The sequence below is a fragment of the Lutra lutra genome, chromosome 9, assembly GCF_902655055.1.
Source record: "Lutra lutra chromosome 9, mLutLut1.2, whole genome shotgun sequence".
NCBI classification, from domain to species: Eukaryota; Metazoa; Chordata; class Mammalia; order Carnivora; family Mustelidae; genus Lutra; species Lutra lutra.
Window position 1 is genome coordinate 101,392,923 of NC_062286.1, and position 27,463 is coordinate 101,420,385.

Genomic DNA, 27,463 nt, shown 5'->3' on the forward strand with positions numbered 1-27,463 from the left:
ACTGCAGGTAATTATTAAATGGTTCACAGTAGAATAAATACACTTGCTCTGCTTAAAAAGGAATAATTCTATAAAATCAAATTAAGCACAGGGCAAGAAATTCTAATATACATATCCCCTAAAAGCAGTTCTGCATATGCATGAAGTTTGCTTTCATAAACAGTCCTTGGCTGGGAGTTTTGAATATGTTCTTGAAGCAATGTGCACACAGAGGAAAACCAGTTACCAAAGAATTGCAGAGGGGATGATAAGCTAGTTTAAAGTGTGAGGAGAGCCCAGGAGAGACACTCTGCTATTAAATTCGGTTTCCCAACCAGGAGAACAACGCTTGCTCGCTGGAGAGTGGCCCTTGTAGGGCATTTTGTTTTCTATTTCCCGTTGCAATGCAAAGCCCATGATGGAGAGATGCTGCATTTTCTTGTCCAGCCATTGCTTCTAAGTTCTAAGCTGCCTTTGAGGCCACCAGTGCGGCTGGAACAGCAACAGGAACAAGCTCATTGCTGGTCAACATCCACCAGCCCTTTATTGGAGTTTCAGAGCAGGTGAAACTAGCATTTCTTAAGGGTCCCTGGTCTGCTGAACAGAGATGGTGCTGGCTTGGTGTCCATGCCCGGAGGAGAACATCCAAAGAAATTGGCATGCCCTTCCAAATCGGCAAAGAAGAAGTCAAACTATCACTCTTCGCAGATGATATGATACTATATGTGGAAAACCCAAGAGACTCCACCCCAAAACTGCTAGAACTTGTACAGGAATTCAGTAAAGTGTCAGGATATAAAATCAATGCACAGAAATCAGTTGCATTTCTCTACACCAACAACAAGACAGAAGAAAGAGAAATTAAGGAGTCCATCCCATTTACAATTGCACCCAAAATTATAAGATACCTAGGAATAAACCTAACCAAAGAGGCTAAGAATCTATACTCGGAAAACTATAAAGTACTCATGAAAGAAATTGAGGAAGACACAAAGAAATGGAAAAATGTTCCATGCTCCTGGATTGGAAGAACAAATATTGTGAAAATGTCTATGCTACCTAAAGCAATCTATACATTTAATGCAATTCCTATCAAAGTACCATCCATTTTTTTCAAAGAAATGGAACAAATAATCCTAAAATTTATATGGAACCAGAAAAGACCTCGAATAGCCAAAGGAATATTGAAAAAGAAAGCCAAAGTTGGTGGCATCACAATTCCGGACTTCAAGCTCTATTACAAAGCTGTCATCATCAAGACAGCATGGTACTGGCACAAAAACAGACACATAGATCAATGGAACAGAATAGAGAGCCCGGAAATAGACCCTCAACTCTATGGTCAACTCATCTTCGACAAAGCAGGAAAGAATGTCCAATGGAAAAAAGACAGCCTCTTCAATAAATGGTGTTGGGAAAATTGGACAGCCACATGCAGAGAAATGAAACTGGACCATTTCCTTACACCACACACGAAAATAGACTCAAAATGCATGAAGGACCTCAATGTGAAAAAGGAATCCGTCAAAATCCTTGAGAGGAACACAGGCAGCAATCTCTTCGACCTCAGTCGCAGCAACTTCTTCCTAGGAACATCGCCAAAGGCAAGGGAAGTAAGGGCAAAAATGAACTATTGGGATTTCATCAAAATCAAAAGCTTTTGCACAGCAAAGGAAACAGTTAACAAAACCAAAAGACAACTGACAGAATGGGAGAAGATATTTGCAAATGACATATCAGATAAAGGGCTAGTGTCCAAAATCTATAAAGAACTTAGCAAACTCAACACCCAAAGAACAAATAATCCAGTCAAGAAATGGGCAGAAGACATGAACAGACATTTCTGCAAAGAAGACATCCAGATGGCCAACAGACACATGAAAAAGTGCTCCATATCACTTGGCATCAGGGAAATACAAGTCAAAACCACAATGAGATATCACCTCACACCAGTCAGAATGGCTAAAATGAACAAGTCAGGAAATGACAGATGCTGGCGAGGATGCGGAGAAAGGGGAACCCTCCTACACTGTTGGTGGGAATGCAAGCTGGTGCAACCACTCTGGAAAACAGCATGGAGGTTCCTCAAAATGTTGAAAATAGAACTACCCTATGACCCAGCAATTGCACTGCTGGGTATTTACCCTAAAGATACAAACGTAGTGATCCGAAGGGGCACGTGCACCCGAATGTTTATATCAGCAATGTCTACAATAGCCAAACTATGGAAAGAACCTAGATGTCCATCCACAGATGAATGGATAAAGAAGATGTGGTATATATACACAATGGAGTACTATGCAGCCATCAAAAGAAATGAAATCTTGCCATTTGCGACGACGTGGATGGAACTCGAGGGTATCATGCTTAGCGAAATAAGTCAATCGGAGAAAGACAAGTATCATATGATCTCCCTGATATGAGGAAGTGGAGATGCAACATGGGGGCAGTTAAGGGGGTAGGAGAAGAATAAATGAAACAAGATGGGATTGGGAGGGAGACAAACCATAAGTGACTCTTAATCTCACAAAACAAACTGAGGGTTGCTGGGGGTAGGGGGGTTGGAAGAGGGGGGTGGGGTTATGGACATTGGGGAGGGTATGTGCTATGGTGAGTGCTGTGAAGTGTGTAAACCTGGCGATTCACAGACCTGTACCCCTGGGGATAAAAATATATGTTTATAAAAAATAAAAAATTAAAAAAAAAAAAACAAAGAAATTGGCATGCCTTGGTGGCTGCATAGCTGGCCAGAGGCTCATACTGGCCTGGCAGTAAGCACAGCTCCAGCTAAAAGCAGGTGCTGGACTCAAGACTCCCAGAGCCCCCAGGGAAACACACTCGCTGGGTGCAATGGGAGAAGGGTCCACATCTATGCCTTGGGCCCAGTTTATGACCCAATCACAAAATCTCTCCTCCTTTCTCCTAGCAACCTGCGTCAACCATTCATGCACGCCTCTTCCATGAAGCCTTCCTGGAATGCTGCCCCTGTCCCAGTCTCTAACTCCCAGTTCATGTGTCCAGGTTACCTCCTGAACATGTCTGCACCTCCTGCCTCTCTTCCTTCACCTAAATATGCCCCTTAACTCCACCAGTTACCTTCATTCAAACCCTAGACCAAATGCCACCTATTCACGGAAGCCTCTCTTAGCTTCTCCAGCCAGAGATAATTCTGCACTTCTCTGTGCTCTCCAAGGCATCTCTCTTATGAGGCAGTACATGCAATGACCTCCTTACTGGTGTCAAATCCTGTCTCCACCACTTATTGGCAGTGTGACCTTGCACAAGTTACTAAGCCTTTCTGTGCCTCCATTTTCGAAATGGAGATAATCCTGGTTAATAGCTATTTCCAAGGGTTATTATAAGAATTAATTGAAAGGCTACATGCAAAGTACTTAAAAAAGCACCTTGAGCAAAGCAACTGCCCAACAGGCATTAGCTTCCTTCTGTTATTTTAGCCCTGGCTGTGGGCTTAGCACTATGGTGATTTGGGCATCTGTCTCTGTCTCTGTTCATAGGATATTTGCAAGCTCCTCAGAAGCTTGCACACCAACACTAATAATTTCATAAATACCCAACTAAATTATGCCCTATGGTTTTTAGAAAATTTAATTAACTGATTAATTAATTTTAAAAATATTTTATTTATTTATTTGACAGAGAGAGATCACAAGTAGGCCGAGAGGCAGAGCGAGAGGGGGAGGCAGGCTCCCTGTCGAGCAGAGATCCCAATGTGGGCCTCGATCCCAGGACCTTGAGATTATGACCTGAACTGAAGGCAGAGGCTTAACCCACTGAGCCACCAAGGTGCCCCGCCCTATGCTTTTTAAATGTACTTCGTATTATGGAAAAAGTCCGAGATCTGCAAGAGTAGAGTGGAATCTCATGTCCCCAACCTAGGCTTTAACAATTACTAACCTTTGACAATGTTTTTTCCTGTATTTGCCCACTCATTCTTCTTCCTCCTGCCTCAAGCCCTACATTATACTGAAGAAAATACCAGGCAAATATTTCACTCAGGAAATTTTTAATAAACGTAACCTACACTCATGGAAAGGATGCTATATTCAACATCTCCTTGTGCCAAGAAGGAATTATCTCCAGGACAGACCCAGCGTTTTGGACCACAGATCCTCCCAGTGCTGTGGGCAAGAACTCTGACCCACCTTCTTTCCAGAAGCATTGCCAATAGTAATTATGTTTTGAGAGGTCATGGTTTGAGTGGGTACCATCTGGTCTTTGTAATAACAAACCATGGTGGACAAGGATCTTCAAGCATGACTTGATAATTGGGAAAAGCCCCATTTATAGGTCAGAGTGGGTCCTGGGTCTTGCATCATTGGCTTCCTAACAGGCCAGGATCATACGTGCCTGACTCATGAAACGGTGTCTCAGGCACTTGGACACTCAGGAATGTTCGCCACCGACAGTGAAGAATTGTATTGCAGTAAGCCCTGATCAGTCCTTGTTAGAAGATTTTAGTCAGTTTCAAATTGAACTTTCAAGAGCAAGTTTGCCAATGGAAACACTTCAAATAGAAGCCATCTCTGTTTTTTCCTTATTTGTGTATTTAAAGTATATTCTTACAACACATTCCACAAGAAGACTTGCTTGGGGAGGTTGTGTTTGGGTTCAGAAAATGGGATGTAGCGGGGTGGGGATGAAAACCATTGTGTTGGTTGTATTTTTGTACCTGAATCGATCAGTCAAAGATTAATTTCATATCTACTGGCTGTTATCGTGTGGGTGATTGGTACTCAGCCATGCTGAAGTCAGGCGCTCCTTCTTGGTCCTTCTCAGTGCAATGTTCCAAACCACCATCCCCAATTATGTCTCACCTCTGACTTAGTGACATCTATTTGGTAATTTCACATCCCTGTGTCTGGAAATGGTTTATTTGCTCAGGGTATGTCAGGATCTATGGTTACAAGTCATGGAAGGTATGAGACACTTCATGTCAGAAGTTCTCAGACCTTTTTGATACATCCTCATTCCCTAAACACACTTCCAAACACTGCAGGATCATTTTAAAGCAGCTTTGGAAGTTGATTAAGAGTAAACTGTGTTATTGGACATCAGAGATGATCTTTTTAAAATGTTGCAAATTTGGGGCACCTGGGTGGTTCAGTGGGTTAAAGCCTCTGCCTTCAGCTCAGGTCATGATCTCAGGGTCCTGGGATCAAGCCCCGCATCGGGCTCTCTGCTCGGCAGGGAGTCTGCTTCCCTCTCTGTCTCTGCCTGCCTCTCTGCCTGCTTGTGAGCTCTGTCAAATAAATAAATAAAAATCTTAAAAAGAGGGCGCCTGGGTGGCTCAGTGGGTTAAGCCGCTGCCTTCGGCTCAGGTCATGATCTCAGGGTCCTGGGATCGAGTCCCACATCGGGCTCTCTGCTCAGCAGGGAGCCTGCTTCCCTCTCTCTCTCTGCCTGCCTCTCTGCCTGCTTGTGATCTCTGTCTGTCAAATAAATAAATAAAATCTTAAAAAAAAAAAAAAAAAAAAAAAAAAAAAAATCTTAAAAAGATAAATAAAATGTTGCAAATTTAATTGTTTTTTTCTTCTTTATTCTTTTCTGTATTTTCTATAATCGCCAAGCCCCCAACTCATGTGCACTTACTGCACCTCAGACATACACTGATCAAGTTGTTAACTGTAAGGACAGAGTCTGAGCTGCCTGGGCCACTGGGGACCCGTCCCTGGCTACCCTCTGGCTGTCATGCTTTCTGTCTTTTATAATAAAAGTGATGCTTATTAAAGAATGGTACAATTTGGATTTAGAATCATGTCTGAAGCTTGGATTCAAGCATTGGCTCTGATACATACTAGTTGTTTGCCCAGGAAGTCATGCAACCTTACCAACCAACCCCCTCCCCACTTTTAAAAAATTCACGTAACAGAGAATGACAACGTTTGTTTTATCTACATGAGTTTGCCATGGGAAGTAAGAGCGATGTTCACATATTGTTAAACCATTAATTGAAGTTCATACGTTTTCATAAATTTCACCCAAGAGCATCAATAATAAGCAAGCACTAGGTTTGAAACTGTATTGATTCTGAAGGGGCAAGTCACTCATCTCTATTTCTTGATATTTCTTAAAAACAATCAACCATCTAGGCAAGAATTTTACTTAGAGAAAAGAGACTACATATTTACATGTTTGGAAGAAGGAGAGGCTTAAGAAAAGGTACAACTTGGGATGGACCATGGAGTAGTTCAACTGACAAGATGCCAACCAATACTTCAACCCTCTGAGCTGATAATATTGCCTTATATATTTGAAAGTGACTAAGAGACCAGATCTTAGAAGTCCTCATCACTACAAAAAATATTTTGTGTTACTAGGCATGGTGTCAGGTACCAACTAGACTTAATGTAGGGATCATTGTGTAATATATGCAAATATCAAATCACTATGTTGTATACCTGAAACTAACATAATGTTATATATCGATCGTACCTCAATTAAAAAAATACTTCAAACCTTTGCCAATAATGCTTGCTGTTTAGTTGAAAAGAACTATTTGAGCTCTTACGAGGTTGCAGCAGAAACACTTTTCAAAAACATTTGGACACAGAGCAGAGAGGCACAATAGTTCTCTTCAATAGATCAAGTGAAATGAGTGTGTTTTAAATCATCTTGTGGTAGGTTGAAAAAAGGATTTCTCATTATTTTTACTTTCTGCTATCTTTAATAAAGTGGCAAATAACTCCCAATTCAAGAGAAGAAAAGAATCAAAAGTCAATTTTAGAGGAATGCTGCCGTATTAACAAAATCTAAGAATTTAGAGAATTTAGCTACGAAGGAGAAAAATCACAATATAATTTAGTGAAGCAGGGAGATTAATCTTGTTGGTGATGCTCAAGCTTTAAAAACAAAGCAGTGTCAAATAAAACCCGCAAATCTAAAGTCAAAGACAGCCCACGAGGCCCAGTTTACCTGTTGAACCAGTCATCTGTGTATCGAGGGTAAGGATAGGGGTCATTGCCGCTGAAGTCATAGCTTGCCTCGGCGTTCTGAAAAACACAAGGTGTCTCATTAATTCAATCAAGCCAGACATTGAGGCAAGAGAAAAAGCTGCAAGACTTGACTGTTTTATGGTTACAGGCCCTCTGTGGAGTGCTTTGTTAATGTTCCGCTCTGGACCAGCCCTCACCAAATGGTGCCAGAGCTGGTGGGTCCTTGGATTTCTCTGTTCTCCCTTTATGCTTTCCAGGGTTCCTCACCCCATTCTAATTCAGACCTTCCAAGAACCGGCAAATTGGAGTCTTATGTTCTCCAGGACTGCTTCCGTTTTAAGTTGAGTCACCACCTGTGGGTAAATGAGGTTCTCCTGGGATCTAGGACTTATATATCCTTGGATTGATGGTCAGAAGGTTCGAGATCTTATGTCACAAGTGAGGCAACCTCTGGAGTTTTCTTGCTTTATGCAGAAGGCTCACTTCCAGCTCCCAGCTTCAGACTGACAATAGGCTTGTTTCCTTTATCCTCATGGGTGTGAAACACCCACCCAAGCCCCTAACATCAACACGATATCAACTTCATTTACTCACTCAACACATGTCAGTAAGAGTCTAACCTATGCCAGACACTTTTCCAAATATGGGAATGCAGTTGGTGATATCCCTGCCCTCATGTAACTTACAGCCCAGTGTGGGGTGGGGGGCACAGAGCAACAAATGATGAAATAAATAAGTAGACATTTACAAATGGGGAGTACTAGTATACCCTACAGTATTCAGTTCAAAGCTTAAATTCTATGCCTCCAACACCCCTGCCTTTCCCACTGAGAGTCCTTTCCCCACGGAAATTAATTCCATATCCACTTAAATTATTTTCCATTTTGGTCTTTAGTTGATGAGCCTTTTATTTTGGTCCACGATGGGAGATGATCCACCACCTTTTGGAGAATAATCCATCCCTTCTCACTGCCTTCTCTGCTTGCCTGGGACACTGAAAATGAGAATCCCATTTTTCTCTGCTTAGTTTTTGAGTTCTGCAGTAAAGCTCTGGAGGGTTTCCTGGTCCACAGTAGACAGGGTGCTGGGGAGCACTGGGTTCGATGTATATTCCAGTGTGGGCATTTCTTGATTCACGGGTCCTGAGACATTTCCAAGAATTGTGCCCTTTTGTCATGTAAAACGCTTCAGTTTCTGAACCTGATGCATTAGTGGCATAATGTTTTTAAGAGCACATTGATGAATTCCATTAGCTTGTGTCTCCACTTCTTGGATGACAAAAGATGATTTGTCCTCAGTAGTTGTAATAGGCAGAATTATAATACTAATTTATTTAAATAAATGTGGTGTTTGGGGTAGACGTCACCCTGAAATTAAAAAAAATTTTTTTCTCCCAAGATTTTATTTAAATTCCAGTTAATTAACATATAGTGTATTGTAAGTTTCAGGTATAGAATTTAGTGATTCATCACTTACATACCCAGTGCTCATGATAACAGGTGCCCTCCTTAATGCCCATCACCCATTTAACCCACCTATAGTTACAAGTCTGTTTTCTGGTTTGCCTCTCCTTTCTTTGCCCCTTTGTTAATCTGTTTTGTTTCTTAAATTCCACATATGAATGAGATCATATGCTATTTGTCTTTCTCTGACTAACTTATTTCATTTAGCACAATACTTTCTAGCTCCATCCATGGTGTTGCAAATGGCAAGATTTCATTCTTTTTTATGGCTGAATAATATTCCACTATTGTGTGTGTGTGTGTGTGTGTATACATATACATACATACATATACACACACACACACACACACACACACACACACACACACACACACACCATACCTTCTTTATCCACCCATCTGTTGATGAACATTTGGGCTTTTTTCATAATTTGGTTGTTGTAAATAATGCTGCTATAAACATTAGAGTGCATTTAACCCTTTGAATTAGTATTTTTGTATTCTTTGGGTAAATACTTAGCAGTGCCATTGCAGGGTCATAGGGTAGTTCTATGTTTAACTTTTTGAGGAAAGTCCATACTGTTTTCCAGAGTGGCTGCACCGGTTTGCATTCTCACCAACAGTGTTAGAGGGTTTCCCTTTTTCTAGATCTTCACCAACATCTGCTGTTTCCTGAGTTGTTAATTTTAGCCATTCTGATCAGTGTGAGGTGATGTCTCACTGTGGTTTTGATTTGTATTTCCCTGATGATGTGTTATGTGAATATCTTTTTGTGTCTGTGGGCCATCTGTATGTCTCCTATGGAAAAATGTCTATTCATGTCTTCTGCCCATTTTTTAATTGGATTATTCATTTTTGCAGTGGTGAGTTTTATAAGTTCTTTATAGATTTTGGATACTAACCCTTTAACAGGTATGTTATTTGCAAATATCTTCTCCCATTCTGAAGGTTGCCTTTTAGTTTTATTCTTTCCTTTACTGTACAGAAACTTTTTATCTTGACGAAGTCCCAATAGTTCATTTTTGCTCTTGCTTCCCTTGCCTCAGGAGACACATCTAGTAAGAAGTTGCTACAACTAATGGCAAAGAGATTGCTGCCTGTGTTCTCCTCCAGGATTTTGGTGGTTTGCTGTCTCCCTTTTAGGTCTTTCATCCATATTGAATTTATTTCTGTGTGTAGTGTTAAAAATTTTTTTTAAAAGATTTTACTTATTTATTTGAGAGAGAGAGAGAGAGAGAAGAGTGCACAAGCAGGAAGAAGGGCAGAGGGAGAAGCAGACTCTCTGCTGAGCAGGGAGCCGGATGTCAGACTCAGTCCCCAGACTCTGGGGTCGTGACTGTAAGGGCCTGCCCCTCCCAGAGGAACTGGCTTGTGGACCCCGGATGTAGGGGCGGGGCAGGCCGGGTGGAGACGTCTAATCGGTGGGGCGCGCGTATATCCACTGCGCGTATATCCACTGGGGTGAATTGGGATTCAATTGGCCACTTGCGTAGGAGCGGGGCTCAACCACCCCCATAAAGGTTGGTCTGCGAGGCTGTGGAGGGGAGAAGAAGGAGAGCTGTCAGAGGAAGAAGAAGAAGAAGAAGCAGAAGGAGAAGAAGAAGAAGAAGAAGAAGAGTCGGAGGGAGCAGCAGCAGCAGAAGAGTCGGCGGGAGCAGAAGAAGAGCTGTAACAGCTCTTGTAAGAGCTATAAGCGCCGCCTGCAATCCTGCCGCCTGCGGCCCGAGACGCCAGCGGCCCCGACGCCAGCGGCCCCGCCCACACACCGAGACCCTCCGCAGCAGCGTCTCGGGGAACGGCCTAGACGGCAGCAACCTTGCCGCGAACCCTGAGCCACTGCCTCCCTGGAGCTGTGTCATTCCGGGGAGCGGCTTCATCTGGGAAGAGGCCTCCTCGGTGAGCGGCCCTGCGGGAGCAGCATCGTCGTCAGAAAAGAGGCTTCCTCCAGAGTGGCCTGGCCGGAGCAGCCTTGTCAGAGTGGAGTCATGGGGAGCAGAGTCTGTGTCATAGGTGTTGTCGTCCTTGTCATTGTCGCTGTCGTCATCGCCTCTTCGTCATTGGGAGCGGCCTCGTCCTGGGAGCGGCTTCCTCCAGAGTGGCCTCTTCTTGGGAACAGCCCTGTCTGGGGAGCGACCTCACCAGCAGCGGCCTTCTTGGGAGTGGCCTCTTCTTGGGAGCGGCTCCAACCGGGGAGCGGCCTCATCTGCGGAGCAGCCTCGTCCGGAGTGGCCTTCTTGGGACTGACCTTGTCGGAATCATCGTCATCGTCTTTTCGTAAGAGACAGCCCTGTCCGGTCAGTTTGATTGTTGATGCTTGGCGTGAAATAAAGCTTTGTTTGATTTTCGCTTTATATCAGTCTCGTTCCTTTGATCACGGACCCTAACAGTGACCTGAGCTGAAGGCAGACGCTTAAATGACTGAGCCACCCAGGCGCCCCCAATTTTTTTTAATATAAGAATTTGGGGCCTTACTGAAGTATACTTGGTCTATTTCACATGTAATGGGCTTGTGCATATGCATACACCTGTGATCACATTGCCACAACCAAGGTGCTACACCATGTTCATCACCTCCCTAGATTTCTGTGTGCTCGTTTGTGTCTGGGTGTTATTTTTGATTTTGCCTTGGTGAGAACCTTTAACATGAGATCTAGCCTCTTACCACAGTTTAAAGTACATAATACTGTATTGCTGGCTGTGTTGCACAACACAGCTCTAGAAATTACTCAGCATAATAGAAACTTCATTCCATCAAAAATCAATTCCTCATTTTCCACCTTCCCCAACCCCATTCAAAATTTGGACCAGTCCCTTTTTTTTTTTCTTTAATTTATTTATTTGACAGAGATCACAGAGAGAGAGAGGGGAGGAAACAGGCTCCCTGCTGAGCAGAGAGCCCGATGTGGGGCTCGATCCCAGGACCCTGGGATCATGACTGAGCTGAAGGCAGAGGCTTAACCCACTGAGCCACCCAGACGCCCCTGGACCAGTCCTTTTTATCTGTGGTGTTGAACAAGCCTATCCTTTATTCTAGAATCTAGGTCTTCCTTTAATAAGTGATCATCAGAGAGGACATCCTTCTGTCTCCTCCGGCCATTATTATTGGTTCCAAATGATCTGCTCCTCCTTCTTCCTTTAGATCCCAAACTACTCTCATTTACCTTTTTAAAAAGTTTAATTCTCGATCTGGTCTATATTTTCTGTCTCTGGGAGACATATTTGGCATGTTTTTTGTTTTGTTTTGTTTTTACTTTTCTTGAACTGTTTGGCTTTCAGTTCTTTTGAGAGGTACTATTTTGAAATAATAACTATGTTCAGTTACCCCTAACATTCTCTGAATTTTTGAGATAAGAGCATTCTTAGGTAGAGTTGGGGGATGGGCAATCGAGAGAAATTCAAGTTAGTACTTTTCTTTTGGGTTTTAAAGCTGAGGTTGAAACCTAAGTAATAAATAGATTTGGAAGACTGTTTGCTAAGCCTAGTTCCTTTCTCCATAAAAGGGAGAAAAATCCCCTGGTCTGAGGCAAATTGGATGGAAAATTCGATGAGTAGCCATTGTGGGACCCCCAGAAAGGGTGCAGAGTGCTACTTTCTTCTGAGCTGTGTTCTGGAGTAGGATGGAGGTATGTTGGAATGTCCAACCTTGGAAAGGCCTGGGACTCATCTTAGAACAGGGATCTGTTGCTGCAGTTCAGGAATGGCTCTCAGGGGTGTCTTAGCTCAGGGACTTGGGGTGGCCCCACTCTGCATTCCTCTGACCATCAGTGTGGAGCAGCTGGCAGCAGGAATATCCTGTGGGAGGGTGGGGTGGTGAGGACATGACAGTGAGAACCAGCTGGCCTAGAAATTTCAGGGGTCAGGACACTGAGGATCCAGGGTTAGGGCAGGATCTACATGGACTTACAACCAAGGCCAGTGGGAATGGGGATGCAAGAGTGGAATCTAGGGGCACAGATGATGAGATGAAAACGTCAGCACCCTTGCACCCTCTCCTAAGGCTGTGCTAGTCCTTTGAAGCTCAAGGTCAATCCTGGAGACAGGATGGTGGGGGCAACACCTGAGTTGACCAATGTCAAATTTCTGCCTTGAGTGAGGGCAATTAGGCTGGCAGATAGAAGCTAAATTCCATTAGAGAAAAGAAAAATTGGAATTTTCTGTACCTCTGTGTTTGCTGTCTGATTGCCTGGTTCACAAGCTTTTCACCCTGACTCACTTTTCTGGTTGATAATAATTACCCATGGTCTGGGCTGAGGTCTTTGGTCTCCAACCTGGCCCTGGAGAAGATTGCTTGCCCTGAGGTGGACAGGGCCTGGAGAGGGTACTGCACAGATCTCACGGCTGAACTTGCAGCCAAGAATCCCCAGAACTCTGGGACCACTTTTCTAAGAAGGGAAAGACCCCATATTGTCTGGAGTCAAATTCACCTTTGAGTGTTGAGATGGTTGCACTGTTTTGTTGTCTTTTAATTAATTTGATGACTAATGCTTAATTCCTTGTGTAACAGTTTATACTGAGTGTTAATGAAGGCACATAGTAGCACTTGTTTAGCTGTAGGTCTTTTGGCTAAAAATCAAATGGTTTATAGCAAGAAAGAACAGTGAGCAACTTTTGGTAAGCATTCTGTTTATACTTTTATAGCCAAAACCGAGTCATTTATGGATTTGAATCACAGAGTTGTCATCCATAAAATTATTTGCATAAGGGAATAAATTAAACCAGACTTGAGTTATGTCAGAATTTTCTAAAAGAGCAATCAAGGTGGACATTGAGGGGGCAGTGGTGTCTCTGTAAATTTAATGCTTTGGTCATCCCAGGCTAAGCCATTGGCTTGTTTTGGTTTAAATTCTTCCATAACTTCTTTTGCAAATGCATCAGTCTACTTTCTTGCTTTAGAAAATACTAGTTGTTTAGTGAACATAATTTAATCATTGGTGATTCAGGATCAGGATGATTCAGAGTCATCACGAAGTACTTTGAATTATCATTGTACCATCGTCCTGAAAGTGAGAAGACTGGACTGAATCCAAACTGACCTCAGGGCTTCCCTGGAAATTATTTCTGGAAGAAACTTCAGATATTGGTTCATTTCTCTTATAAGAGTTGAGTGCAGGAGGAAAAAAAATACCCTCTGGTATTTAATAATTCTAAGGCTTAATTTCTGAGTATTTGAATGCATAGTCAGAAATCAAGACTGGATTAGCCCATAGAAAGGAACTTTAATGATTATGACACTTATTCTTATCCAAGCCCTCCAACAGTTATTTGTACCATGTACTTGTTTCCATCAGATGCCCTACCTGCACATTAAGCTAGGAGAGGACAGGAACTTATTTTCAAGAAATCTTCTGACTTCTTATGTTTGAGGTGTTGCCTTTGTGCAGCCTCCAAAGTCACAGACTGACAAATGGCATGGGTCAGATGCCGGGGCTAGTCTCACTGTGAAAACTGATGGTGAACACAGTGGCAACTATGTCCCTTGCTTTAACACTCTCAGAGAAGCTTCTAAGACCCTTGAGACTGAACCTGTCTCTGGCACTGCCACTCTCCCCCCCCACCACCAGATTTAGAATTTAATGCTTCTGGGATCTGTGGACTTTGCCTGCTGGGTTGTACACAATGAAGGTGTCTGTAGGCGTCAGCTTGGAGAGAGATGCCTTCAAATCAAATAGATCTGGTTTCAAACCTGGGCTGTTTGGTTTTGGCAATTTTTTTATTTTCTGGAAACCACAGGTTCCTCGTCTTTAAAATGCAGATGATAAACCTGTAAGTACTTGGTTGCTATGAGGATAAAATGAATCAATGTAAGCCATCAAGTGCATTCCCTAACAGTGTGGGCATTCCCTCACCTCCGCCTTCTTCTTCCAGGACCTTCACTTTCTTTGATCACCTACAGCAAGAGTCACAAAATATGGTATGTGCCAAATCCGACCCTCTACCTGTTTTTGTAAATAAAGTTTTATTGGCACACGACCATGTCTATGTGTTTTATTGCCAACGGCTGCTTCCACACCATGACAGTAAATTTGTGACAGAAGCCAGCAAATCTTAAAATATTTACTACCTTTTAGAGAAAGAGTTTGCCAGCCCTTTGCTGTCATCTTAGGCCTCTCAGGTCCCCATGCTGCCCTCTGAGAGCCTGAGGCCTACACTATTTCACCCAATCCTTGTCGTCCTGAGGGACCTCCTTTGTTCCGAGACATACCTGTCCCATGCTCCATTCATCGAGGAGGGCTGTAGTTGCTGAAAAGGAATCTGATATCAGCTAGCCTCACTACACTGCTAAGAGTTTGATGTTTCCCTCCCCTGGCTCTCACGCCAATCCAAGGTGTGACTCAGGTGTGACTTTGGTCAGAAACTGAAAGGGACACTCATGGAAGCAGAAGAGAGCATCTGGCTGGGATGGCAGGAAGTCCCAACATTGTTTCCACCATCCCTGTCCATCACTGGTTGAGGGCTGCTTCTAGGGGCAATAGCCCTCTAGATCTTTGTCTTTCCATCTATAAGTGTCCTATCTGTTCCCGAAGTCAGAACATCACTCTCGACAGAGAGCAGCAGGTGCTGGTAGTGAATAGCTTCCGGCATGCAGAGATGATCGCCAGGTGATAACGCGTACATATGGTGTGTGCCTTACAAGGCCTTACCCATCTTTCATTTTTGTGGTGCTGTGTTGACATTCTTACAATTCAAGCTTTCATTATAGATCAATACAGTTAACATGGGGGGCCACTGCTCCATGAGTGAACAGATATTTTTTTTTAATTTTATTTTGTATAAACATATATTTTTATCCCCAGGGGTACAGGTCTGCGAATCGCCAGAGTGAACAGATATTTTTAGAGCACTGAGGAACAAACTCTGTGGTCTGAGTATAAAATTAAGAAAGTGGTATCTTTAATCAGGGCTGCCATGGACAGTTGTCCAGGTTGTGCCTTGCATAAGGGTACATACCCAAGGGGAGCAACTAAATGCCGCACTGGACTCCACGAGCCGTGTGCCCTGGGGTGGGACTTTAAAAAATAATTGGCCAGCCCTTGGGGAGTGGGCATCCTTTTCTCAGTTGTTTGACCAGAAAAAGGGTGCTGTTTTGCAACTCACCCACCAGGAGGGAGTGCTTTTCGCAATTTCACACAAAAGCATGTAAGTACGACCACATCTATGAACCATGGCAAGAAGTAGATCCCCTCGTTAGTGTCATATATAAGCTCAGACCTCAAAGAAATTGTACCAGGGAGACAAGATGTCCCCTGTGAAATGTCAGGTAATACCAGACTTACCTAATGTCTCAAACAATTAGAGTATTATGAGTACAGCATGGCATATGATTAATCACCAATGAGATTCCAACAGCTATAGGCACTCAGAACAAGAGAGTACATCCATCCCATTTGTCCCTTTATTCTGACTTCTCCTTTCCCTGAAGGCTTTAACCATATAACCCAGCCAGGAGCTATGTAACCGTATTAGCTGAAATTGCACTGTGCTCATGGACTAATGAAAGAGAAATGAGCTTCCCCGGATAGACTTGCAAACTGCAACCATATTGTCCCAGAACAAAGCTCATCTGTATGGAAACTGAGCAGCAAAATAGCCCAGGCCATTAGAGTCTAGAGAATTTTGCTATTGTGCCTACTTGCGTCAAATATGGTCATGGCTGAATGTTCCCAACTGTGCCTATTTTGATTTTCCTCAAATAATTCTCCCACATGCACTGCTTTAACGATAATGTTCAGCTCACTTTTGACTGAAACCAACATTAAAGGGATTTATGTCTATATTAAGTCTGGCTGTAAAACTTAATGAAATTTAACATTACTCTAGCACTCAGAAATTAAAAAAAAAAAAGATACATCTAGAGAAGTGTTTGAAATCTCTCTTTTATACCCCTGAAATGGCCAGAGTTGTGCATTTTTCCAGCGATGGCGTGTTCTCTGATGGTGGATTTGACAACTCCTACCACCACTTCCTTCTTGCTCCTGTAAATTCTGGTAACTTCTGTAGTCCCCAGAGTACTCTTGGGGTGAGAAAACAAAATAACATCATAGCTGGGCCGGGCAAGGATCATATGCCCCCAAGCTATGTCCTGGACCACTGGGCTTCCTCTGTTTTCCAAAGCTGAGCAGCCCCTTCCTTTGACCATCAGGTCGCTCTTCTTGGCAGATTTGAGAGAGGTTCTAAACACTACACATAACAGGAGGAATTGGTATTAATTCCCAATGGTTAATGCAGAGCCTTTCTCTCATTTTTATTTAATAATCTCCTGAACCCTGTGGGGTAGGAGAACAGATGTATTGAAGTATTGATGGAAGGGGTGAGGTTATATCCCCAAGAAATAGTCAAAGCCATACCTCTGGATGGTTGCCGTAGAGTTATCTCTGCCTGTCCACACCTTGACTTGTCTGGTTATTTTAAAAATCCTATGAAGCTTGTATTAGGCTGGATGAGGCTGATTCCCACCCATGAATTTTTTAAGAGCTATTCTGAAAGTGTGAAATCCAGGCTGACCTGACGCTTTTGAGGAGAAACTGCCATTCACTGTAATTAGGCTCCGAGAGCTGCCTCTACGACAGGGTCCCATACTTGTTCAGAAAGAATTTACGTCTTTATTTTCACTAGCTGCCAACCCAGATTTAGCATTTCCTTCAATTCTGGCTGCAGACTCCAAGCCACCGTATTATTAGCGGGACCTGTGAGCTTATCACCAATACGTACTGTCATATCGCATTATAGTGCTTGCTGATGGGCTGAAATAGCTTTTCTACTCATTCCTTCCTGCCACTAAATGTTGTTGGTTAATGCATTAAGAAAGAATGATACACACCACCATTCGGCACAGGTGTATTTTTATACACTGAAAACTACATTTCGATATAGTTGCTTTCTTTGCTTATCTCATATATTTTGTTTTATGGATTTAAAACATTTTTCTGAGAAGGAGGGGAGACATTTGTGTACCGGGTGGTCAGTACAATTTCTCAGAAGAGAAATTTGGCAATATCCTTCCAAATAAAAGACACACAGACTCTTTGACCCAGCTGTCCCACTTGGAAGAATTTATCCTAAAGGTGTACTTGCACATACATGAAATACTTGCTTTTCAATATATTCATGGCCATATGCTTATCATAAATGTGAAACACCAGAAGCAGCTTGAGTGTCCAACATCTGGGACAACTGAAATAAATGATGGGGCACCCTTAAGACTCTGCAGCCCCCACCATGAATGAGGGGGTCAAGCCTACCATGAACTCATTCCTAGGAAATAGGAAATATTGCAAGTAAGAAAGGCAGTATGTACAATGGAGGGCCTTGTGAGCTCCCATTTGCACTGAAGAGAAGGGTATTCTCGGTGGTAAATACACGCAGTTTTTCTGGAAAGATACCCAAGAGCCTTTTTATACAGCGCTTTGCCTGTACAGAGGGGCTTGGGGTCTCCGGTGGAAGGAAGACCTAATTTTCACGGCATAACCTTTTGTTCTCTGTAAAAAAATTTTTTTTTGCCGTATGATAACAGGTAACTCATAACGAGTGCGAAGGACTCTTTGATATCCTTATGTGGTAGAAAATACTCTTATCACTCTCATTCTGTGAGCGAGGAAACCCAGGCACAGAGAGGCTGAGTATTTTGCCTGAGGTCGCACAGATAAAAAAGAGATGGAGTAGGGGTTTAGACCAGGCAGTCTGGCTCCAGAGGCTTCTCCCCTAACCATGCAGTCTTGCTGTGCTGCATAATAAGAACCACAACCAGAGCCTTCTATTGCATTCATTGTTTAAAAGAGAAAAAAACAAATACCTAGCAAGTAGAAAGGACCAATTTAGTGGATGTACTCCCTAAATGTCAGTGGGTCATTCTGTCCAAATCTGAGCACGTACATTGAGCCAATAATGTAACTCCCACCCCGGGACACACCTCACTCAAGAGCCGGGAGGCATACCTCTTCCTTTGTATGGTCTGTTCATTTTCCGAACAGCATAGTTTGGTTTAATAAGGTCTCTCATCCAAGGTAGGTACGATGTCTTTGAGGCCTCAAGCAGCAGGTATGCCTTCAAAGAGAAAGCTCATTTTCCTGCTCTCAACAGCAAGTCTTAAGCTACTCCCTTTTTCCTCTGTTGCTTATGTTGTTCCTCTTAGAAGGGGGACTTTTTTTTTTTTTTTTTTTTGGAGAAACAGACATTACACTCTATGTGAGACAAACAGCAGTGGTGAGTGGAGTCCTCAGAAACGGAAATCTTGGAAATACCTCTCCTTCTCCTTCTTCTTCTCCTCCTCCTTCTCCTCCTCCTCCTCCTCCTTCTTCTTCCTCATCTTCTTTCCCTTCTTCTCCTTTCTCTCCTTCTCCTTCTTTCTCTCCTTCTCCTCCTCCTCCTCCTTTCTCCAGAGACTCTTCAGCACTATGTGGTGGCTCATGGATTTCTGAATGCAGTCTGAAAATCACTGGCCCAGAGTCGTGTTCCATGAGAGGCTTGCCGTGGTCCCTTCAGTAACATCAGATTGTGACTTCTTCCAAAGCACTCCTCCATCCTTCTTATTATGGCAACGACAGGTCTCCATCAAGCACGCCGTGTCTTTCATGTCTCCCTATTTCTGGCCATTCATCTCCTTATCTGACAGAGGCAAGCACGGGCAGGTGGGGTGCCAACTTGGGTTGTTTTCATTGTATTTATTTTGACAGTTACTTCCATTTATGTCAAGGGATATAGGTTGTTTCTCTGTTTGAAATAGTGATTTATAGTTTCCCTTGAAAACACATTCATTTATGTTGAAGATGTGAGTCAATTTAAGGAAATCTGCTCGGGGAAATAATAGCACCATGGCAAAAACTGTGCAGGTGTGTTGTGACGGGTCATGCTTGGCAAAACCTGGGATAAAGTGATGGTAGTATTTCTGGCTTCGGATCCTCCTGTTATCGGCAGAGTCAGCAGAATTGAGTGTCTGCACAGGGGATCTGAAGGAGTAATGGGAAAGACGTTCTGTCCTCCAATCTCAATCTTGTCCCTTGGCATTTCAAAGTCAGAACTTCAATTCTTTACATTCTCTGGGCTCTTGGCTTTCCTTCAAGCATTCAGCCTATAGTTGTTTTTTTTTTTCACTGAACAAGTATTTCTTGAGTACCAATTGCCTGCCAGGCACTATAGAGTACCATCCCTTAGCTGAGATGCCTTGTCTTAATCTTGGTGAGTGAGTACATTAATTATCAACAACGTTTTGGTTAGCAAAACGGAATGGAGCTTCTCAACTTAGGCTTCTCAGTAGAACTGCTTTCTAGAAGTATGAATACATGAGTGACCCCTGGATTCTGATTTAATTGGTCTGGGGGCGGGGCTTGGTCACCAGTAGTTTAAAAAAAAAAAAAAAGAAAAAAAAGCTCTGCAGATGATTCAGATGTTGAGGCAAGGTATAGAACCACTGACCTAACACCTTTGTTCATCGCTTCCATTCTGGCTCCCTCGCCCTGTCCAGTGTAGCTCGTGGACCAGTAGCATTGACATCGCCCAAGAACTTGTTAGTAATGGAAAGTCTTAGGCTGTACCCCAGACTGGCTGAATCTGAATCTGCATTTTGATCAGATCTCCAGGGGATTTGGGTGTGCACGGATTCTTTTATTTGCAAAATGGATCCGTGGAGTCAGTTTTGCCTGTGGCCCTTTGCTTCCCCTCTATGCATCCATAATCTCCCTGTTACAACCTTCTCCTCCCACTTTCCCTCCTCCCCCTTCCACCTAAAGTCTCTGGCAGGAAGAAATTGAATTTGATAAGCGTTCATATTTGAGCACAAATAAGTCCAGTACAGTGCCTTTTCCAATATTATTCGCTTTAACAGAAGAGAATGGATACTGGAAAGAGCCAAAGAACATAATCTCTAATAGTAGAGAATAAAGAGTGGTATTTTGGAAGCATTGGGAGCTTCTTGGCATCTCTCAGAGTGAACTGCTTTCTGTAGAGCAAGTTCTGAGAATAGAGTTGTCACAGTGGATTCTTTGGTTCATCAGGACACTCCTGATGAACCAAGGAAAAGTAGAAAGCCAGATAAAGTGTGTGATCACTATGCACAATATAATGGCGTTCTCTGTACTTCGAGCAGGCTAGAGCTGTTACTGGGATGGATTCCATAAGAAAGAAGAGTGAAAGTTCAAAGTGAAGGTTTTCCTGCAGTTGAATAATTTTTTTATGAATATTAAGGTTTGAATTATTTTTTGCTGCCTGCTGCTTAAAATAAAGTTTCTGTCAAAACCTTAAAAATACACCCAATTATAGACAAAACTAAATGCCAAGCCGCTTTACCAGCAATAGGAGTTAAGACGTTTCTTTTAAAATGTGTGTAAATTTCAATGCATGCACGTGTTTCCTGGATTCTAACAAGTGATATAGACAAACTGAAGTTAACCATGTAGTAGGATATCCTTTGGTTTTAGTAAAAATGAGGGTGCACAGAGGCAACTGCAAGTGTGCTCTGATTCTGTGTGCAGCCATCGCATGCCCTTATAGCCAGAAGCCGACCTCTCTGAGTATAGATACTGCTCCAAGCCCATCTTGGCACACCACCTGCCCAAGCACCAGTCAATCCTCCTTGCTCTGTGCCAGCCTTGTGGACTCTCCCCTTCCCCAGGGCCCTTCACTGCTGAGGTGTCTCTGTGTCCCCACAATGACCAAGATGACCTTGAGCCAGTTGTACAAAAGCAGCTCAAGGCAGTGCCGCAAGCCTTTGTCACTTGTTTGTCATTTCAAAGGAGGCTGATACAAAGGCAAGGGCTAATTTCAGGTTGAAGGCAAAGAAATGATGTGGTTTAAGAAAGGCAGTCCGAGTTCGCCTTGATAACTTAATGAGAGGGTGAGGAGAGCCATCCATCCCGCAGGGTAAGTGGAGGGATGTCCTGGGTCCCAGAGGCTAGCAGATGGGCTTACGGTAGCCGCTCTTGGACCTCACACCTCGCCTGGGAGGGAAGATCACAGGAGCTGGGAGCTGCCAGCGCGTCCGGCTATTTAAATCTGCTTCTCGAAGTTCCACGATGCCGGAGTGTGCTCTCAGGCCCTAGAGCAGCAAGCATGTAAATCAGAAGGACCAGAGGGAGATGCTGTTTTGGAAAAGGATCAGAAGAGCACGTCGCAGCCAGGGTCTAAATTTGTGTTGTCAAGGTGATAAGGTGCAAGTCGATTTGTGTTTCCCTCTTTTGACTGGGTGTTCTGCGATGTCGTAGCGACGGATGATCACAGCTTCCCTTTCCTTGGGTCCTCTGTGAGGGTTCTGCTTGCCGTGGAGTGGCTGCTGAGGTCCAAGGCCACTACCTAAGAGTTTGGACGTCCTGGGAGAGAGGGAGGCACTGGTGTACAGCCCTCCCTGCGTGGTTGATCATACAACTTCAGTGTCACCTGCCTCTCCTTTTTCAGCCCTAAAATAGCAAAGAGGTCACTGATAATCGAGTCACCTCACTGAAGGAGTTGTTCTGTCCAAATGTTATTTATTGGAGATTGGCTGAAGCCCATCTTACACAACGTTTTTTCCTCCAGTCAAAAGCATAGCAACACGAATAAGAAGCAGATCACACAGAGGCCCGTGGTTATTCTACCTGAAGATACAAGTTTTAGGTATAAACCTCATATGTGTATAATTCAACACAAATTAATTTTGGTTGAGCCTCATAATGATTTTGAGAATTGAGTCTTATAACCATCTGTTTTACAGATAGAAGACTGAGGCTCGGGGAGGTCATGTGATTGGCTCAAGGTTTTTCAGTTAGAAGTGGTTGAGTTCATACTAGAACTGAGATCTTCTGATTCAGATTCATTCTCTTCTTTCTGTACTTCATGGCATCTGCAGATCTTTCTGACCATAAAAAAATGAGGGAAAAACGGCAAGACTGATAATCTTGTTTATCCCAGCACTCTTGAAACTGGGTGGGAACATTCATACTCGAGATATATGATATAGCAGCAAGATGTATGTGTGTGTGGTGGGGGGTAGTGGAGGGGGCTGGTTCTCAGGGCTTTTGGTGGTCACTCATTTTTGCATCCATTATAAATCAAACTCAAAATCTTTCAGCATTTTTTTCACTTGTCTTCCCCCAGCCCCCAACAGTTAATCTCTGCTTTAGTGAGTCTTTTTAGGATAAACTCGGTAATGGGAGATGATGGAAACAGAGTGTTATGACCTTGAGGAAGAAGCAAAAAGGAAGATGAGGCACACTGTAAATATCTCCAGTGTTCAGAGCTGAAAAAAAAAGCTAAGTAGATCAGTTCCCTTTCATGGTGAAGTTGTTTGAGTCTTACCTTTGAATAGGCCCAATTTCATGTTCCCAGCTAATGTGAAATGCAACACAGGAAAGGACTGATCCCCAACTGTTCTGGAGAAAGATTAAATGCACTTCTGGTTCCTTTCACCGCTATTCATCATTTTAATTGGTTTTGAAGCCACAAAACTTGACGGCACTTGTGATGGCAATCCAACTTCATAATTCATAAACTCTGGAAAAGGGATTACAGCCTTCATTTGGAGGCTGTACGCACACCTTATTAAGTTGCTACAAGGATGAGGCGCCAGCATCCACATTAATCACATAATCGCTTTGTGCACGGAGGTGGCACTCATTGAAGTATGGACACGAGTTTTTTGGGAAAGGAAATCCAGGGCTCTAGACCTTTTAGGGATGACATGCCCTTGCCTATCATGGTCCTTGCCACCCTGCTACCATTGTCAGCCCCAGCATTTCTAAGAACCATGAAGAATGCTCATCTATCCTCTTGACTTCCCAGTCCATGGCCTTCTTCCCCCACTCCAGTGACTCCCCTTTGGCTCCATCTTAGCATCTCCCTTTTGATCTTCTCATAACCCAGAACAGTGACTCTGTCCCAATCACAGAAGCCATGTCTCTTTTTCTGCTCTCCACCCCCTCCCACTTCCTCCTTCACACATCACCACATCTCCTAATGTGGCCAACAAATCTCCAGCCCACTACACTTTCTTTTTGTGTCTTTTCCATCCTATTTGGATCTGCACACTTTCTAGCAACATAGGACCACATTCTCTGGAGTTTGCAGCATCAAGTTTTCCCTCTTTAGCTTCACCCCAACTCCAATCATTACCAGCTGAAACCAATTTCTCTCTAGCTTGGGGTCCCCCAGCTTTTTCTGGAAGGGTCAGATGGCAAATGTTGTAGGCTTTGTGGGCCATATGGTCTCTGTCATAATGATTCCCTTCTGCTTTTGTAGTGGAAAAGTGGGTATCAAAGATGTGTGAACAAGTGGGTGTGGCTGCGTTTCCATAAAACCTGACAATGATGGAAAGGCAATGGGTGGGCTGTAGTTTGTAGTTGTGGGCTGTTTATTGTGAGTGGAACTGGGTCTGCCAAAAAAGACTGTTGAAGTCATAACCCTGGCATGAAAACTAAATCCCCCATGAACATGACCTTATTTGGAAATAGCGCCTTTGCAGATATAAACAAGTTAAATGAGGCCATACTCCAATTACAATGGGCCTGAAATCTGATGACTGGTGTCTTTATAAGAATGCCATGTGAAGGGATAGAGACAGAGACAGAGAAAGAGGACAATGCCAGCTGAAGGTGGAGACAGAGATTGGAATGATAGGTCTACAAGTGTTGCCCACAACCACCAGAGACCAGGAGAGAGGCATGGAACCAATTCTCCCTCAGAGCCTCCAGAAGAACCAGCCATGTTTTTACCTTGATTTCGGACTTCTGGCCTCTAGAACTGTGAAAGAATACATTCCTCTTGCGATAAGCCACCCAGTTTCCCATAATTTGTTGCAGTAGCCCTAGGAAATGAGTCTATGGCTCTAGTGTTACCTTCTCCCACTCCCCTGCAAGCAACTCCGTCCATGCCCATCCTCCATGCTGTTTTATCTCCTCATAGTTCTCTCTAAATCAGGTTAACTTGAGTCAGTTCAACTATTATCTCATTTAAGAAGATCCCTACCCTTGCGACCATTTACTTTGGATAGTTTCCATCCACAATCCTTTTCTCCATTTTCCATTACCTCCAGTTTATTGTAAGTGATTCAAGGATGTGGACTATGTCTTACTTGATACCACGGTAGACACAGCAGATGTCAGTGCATGTTCAATGAATGAATGAATGAACTAATTACAAGACAAATAATTGTCTAAAATCATTTGTTCACTCTAATATCATTTGATATTATGGGAGTTTTCTGGTGGAACTTGCTCATTTTCTACATATTAGCTAAATTATTAAAAAAAGACCATTAGGCAGAACAACACAAGTATGCTTCCAAGTGAATCTCTAAGATTCACCTTTTGGTTAGTTGTGTTTCTGTGAATTCAGTGTTGATTTTTCCTAAGCCTCCTTTTTTATGTGTTGGTGTCATATTACTTTATTTATACTATGATTAGCTATGGCAGTGCTGTATGCAGCATTATTTGCATATTTTAATTGCATTTTGCCCTTAATATTTTGGAAAAACAAGTGGAAAGTGGAAAATGGAGTAAGCTGACACTAGATATAAAAATAGAGGTTTTATATACTTAATTCAATTGAAAAAAGATAGAAATCATTATGTGTGTGTGTGTGTTGCAAATGTCAAATCTTTAGCCTCAATTGAATATTTATTGAATATTTATTGAATTTAACCCAGCTGTGTTCAGTTATGATAGAAAAAAAATTAAAAATATTTTATCTTTTCACTGGCAAATCATCAAAAATTATATCTAAGAGTTCAGATATAATAGGGATTATACAAGTATGATAATTTTTTTAGTTTTCTGGGAATTTAATCACATTATAAAGTCACATTTAACAAGCAAATTTGGGAACTGCATATATTTTCAAAACGTTTCAAATGGAAAAAATCAGAATTCCATTTAAACTTATTTCCTTCAGCTAAAAATCCCAGTATCTACTTGCTATTTGTCCACAAATCTTTATGAAACTTTTAAGATACAAAAACTGATGGAAAAGGAAAGGAAATGGAGTGTCCTGGTTTAGTTTGATTAAGCCACTCTCCCCTCCCCAACATGGGCAAGTGATGTTCTGGGGTCATTAGACTGAAAACATCAAAGTCCACATCCCGAGTTCCTTATTCCATGCTGGCAACACGGCTGGAATGGACTGCCAGACAAGACTAGATCATAGCCTGTTCACTCCCAGATGCATGCTACATAAGTGATAACAGTGTTCATGGAGAAGAGTATTCAACTCCAGGAGCCACAGAGCTATTTCTAGGCTCCTTGTCCTCTAAGGAGATTAAATAGCAGTTGGATTACCATATGGCACAGCAATCCCAGGATAAAGGAATTCTTAATTTCATACAAAAACCTGCACAGGCATGTACATGGTGACTTCATTTATAATTGTCCAAACTGGAGGTCCCCCAAGGGTCCCACAACTGGAGAATGGATAAACTGGTTCATGCCTTGATGGGTTACTACATGGCAATAAAAAAGGAACAAGTACTGATATATATGACCACGTGGATTAATCACAAATGCAATGACAACAGGCAGCTCGAGAAGGCTAGAATTCCATATATATGACATTCTCTAGAAATGGCCCAACAATTGGGACAGAAAACAGATTGGTGGTAGTATGGGATCCAGGGTGGTGCCTGCAGAGGAGTTGACCACAAGGGGCAGCATGTGTCAAGTTATTTGGCGTGGTGGGGATGTTCTGTCTCTTGGTTGTGGTGGTGGTGATGTGATTTTATGCACTTGTCCAACTCATAGAACACTGAGCCAAAAAGAATAAATTTGACTTTCTGTAAAAAGAAAGAAGTGAATGGAAAACCAGCAATTGGCTTTCTGGCTAGAGTGATAGTAAGTCAGGGCTCTTATCCTGGTGAAGTATTACAGATGATTTCTAGTTATAGCTTTGGAATGTACTGCCTTCTCTCTTAAATCATTTCCCCCCCCTATTCTGAAGACCTATTTCCAACAAAATTGACTACTGGGTGGGCCGTGGATTCTCTCTGACTTGGTCAGCAAGGTGCTAAAACACTGGCTTTGGTGTTCTTCCCAATTGTCCATTTCATCACAGGGACATGTCTCCTTCAGAGTCATGTTCTTTCAGGTTCAGAAAGAGTTTAACTCCATTTAAGGAGGAAAAAAAAATACCCTGGGGGACATAGTCAAAATGTGCTTGTTAAAAAGCGTCCTCTTTCTTGAAAGGCATGCTCTTCCAGATGGGGGTTCTTTGGGATGTGGGGGCAGGATAGAACTCTGTTTCTTAGAACTTGGAACTCTGTTTCTGAGAACACATCCTAGAAGAGGAGAGCTTCATCCTTTCCTCAATCAGAACCTGTTTCTCACCTTCCATCCCCACCAGCGGCTCATTACTCAGCATTCCAATGGAGGCTTGGCTGGCAAAAGCCCTTCAATTCATCTTCATCTGTGGTTAATTACTGTAATTGACGTAACACTGTTTCTATCCCTAAATCTATTAACCAGCAAATGTTCAAGTCATAGGCTCTCAACTCTCATTAATCTCATTGCTTAACAGTTTTTTTTTTAAAATCATGTATTTTGTCTCCTCATTACAGAAATTTCAAGTTAGCAGTAAAAATAGGGACATGTTGGCCTCAGCATCACTTTTGTTTTTCAAGGGCATTGGAGTCTTTGAACATTGCAACATTCCCTTCGCTTTATTTTCCCTCTCTATGAGATCAGAAGGAGAAGTGATGCTTTTGGGAGGACTGTAAATTGATTCAATCTTTTTAGAGAATAATTTGATAAGCTTTATCAAAATTAAAATTGCATGTACTGCTTGACCCAGAAACTTCACCTCCAGAAATTCATTCTAAAGGGATAGTCACCCAAGAATTCAAAGACCTATGGCTAAGGAAATACATTCATTCCATAGTTTATAGTAGCAGAACATTGGGGGAGAATCAAAAAGTCAAATTTTAGGGGCTTAGTTGAATAAATTATGGTATATCCAACCTATGGGAGAGAATATGTTGTTACATAACAAGGAAGATTGTACAGTATGATCCATTGTATGAGTCCAGTTTTGGAAAAAGAAAAAAAAAGTCCGGAAGATTCACAAAAAACAAGCACATCATCAAAACTGGGAAGTGAGTCGGGATTGTAGAGGAGGGGTGGA

The 27,463-nt window shown here is 42.7% G+C and overlaps 1 protein-coding gene across 2 annotated transcripts in view; it reads right to left on the reverse strand.

Annotated features, from left to right (window-relative positions):
* Positions 1-27,463, reverse strand: part of PCSK2 (proprotein convertase subtilisin/kexin type 2) — a 257,758-nt gene that overhangs the window by 61,541 nt on the left and 168,754 nt on the right. For both annotated transcript variants that reach the window (XM_047745216.1, XM_047745217.1), the window contains exon 6: positions 6,913-6,989. In XM_047745216.1, the coding sequence (XP_047601172.1) occupies positions 6,913-6,989 (77 nt within the window). The remainder of the gene's footprint in view (positions 1-6,912; positions 6,990-27,463) is intronic.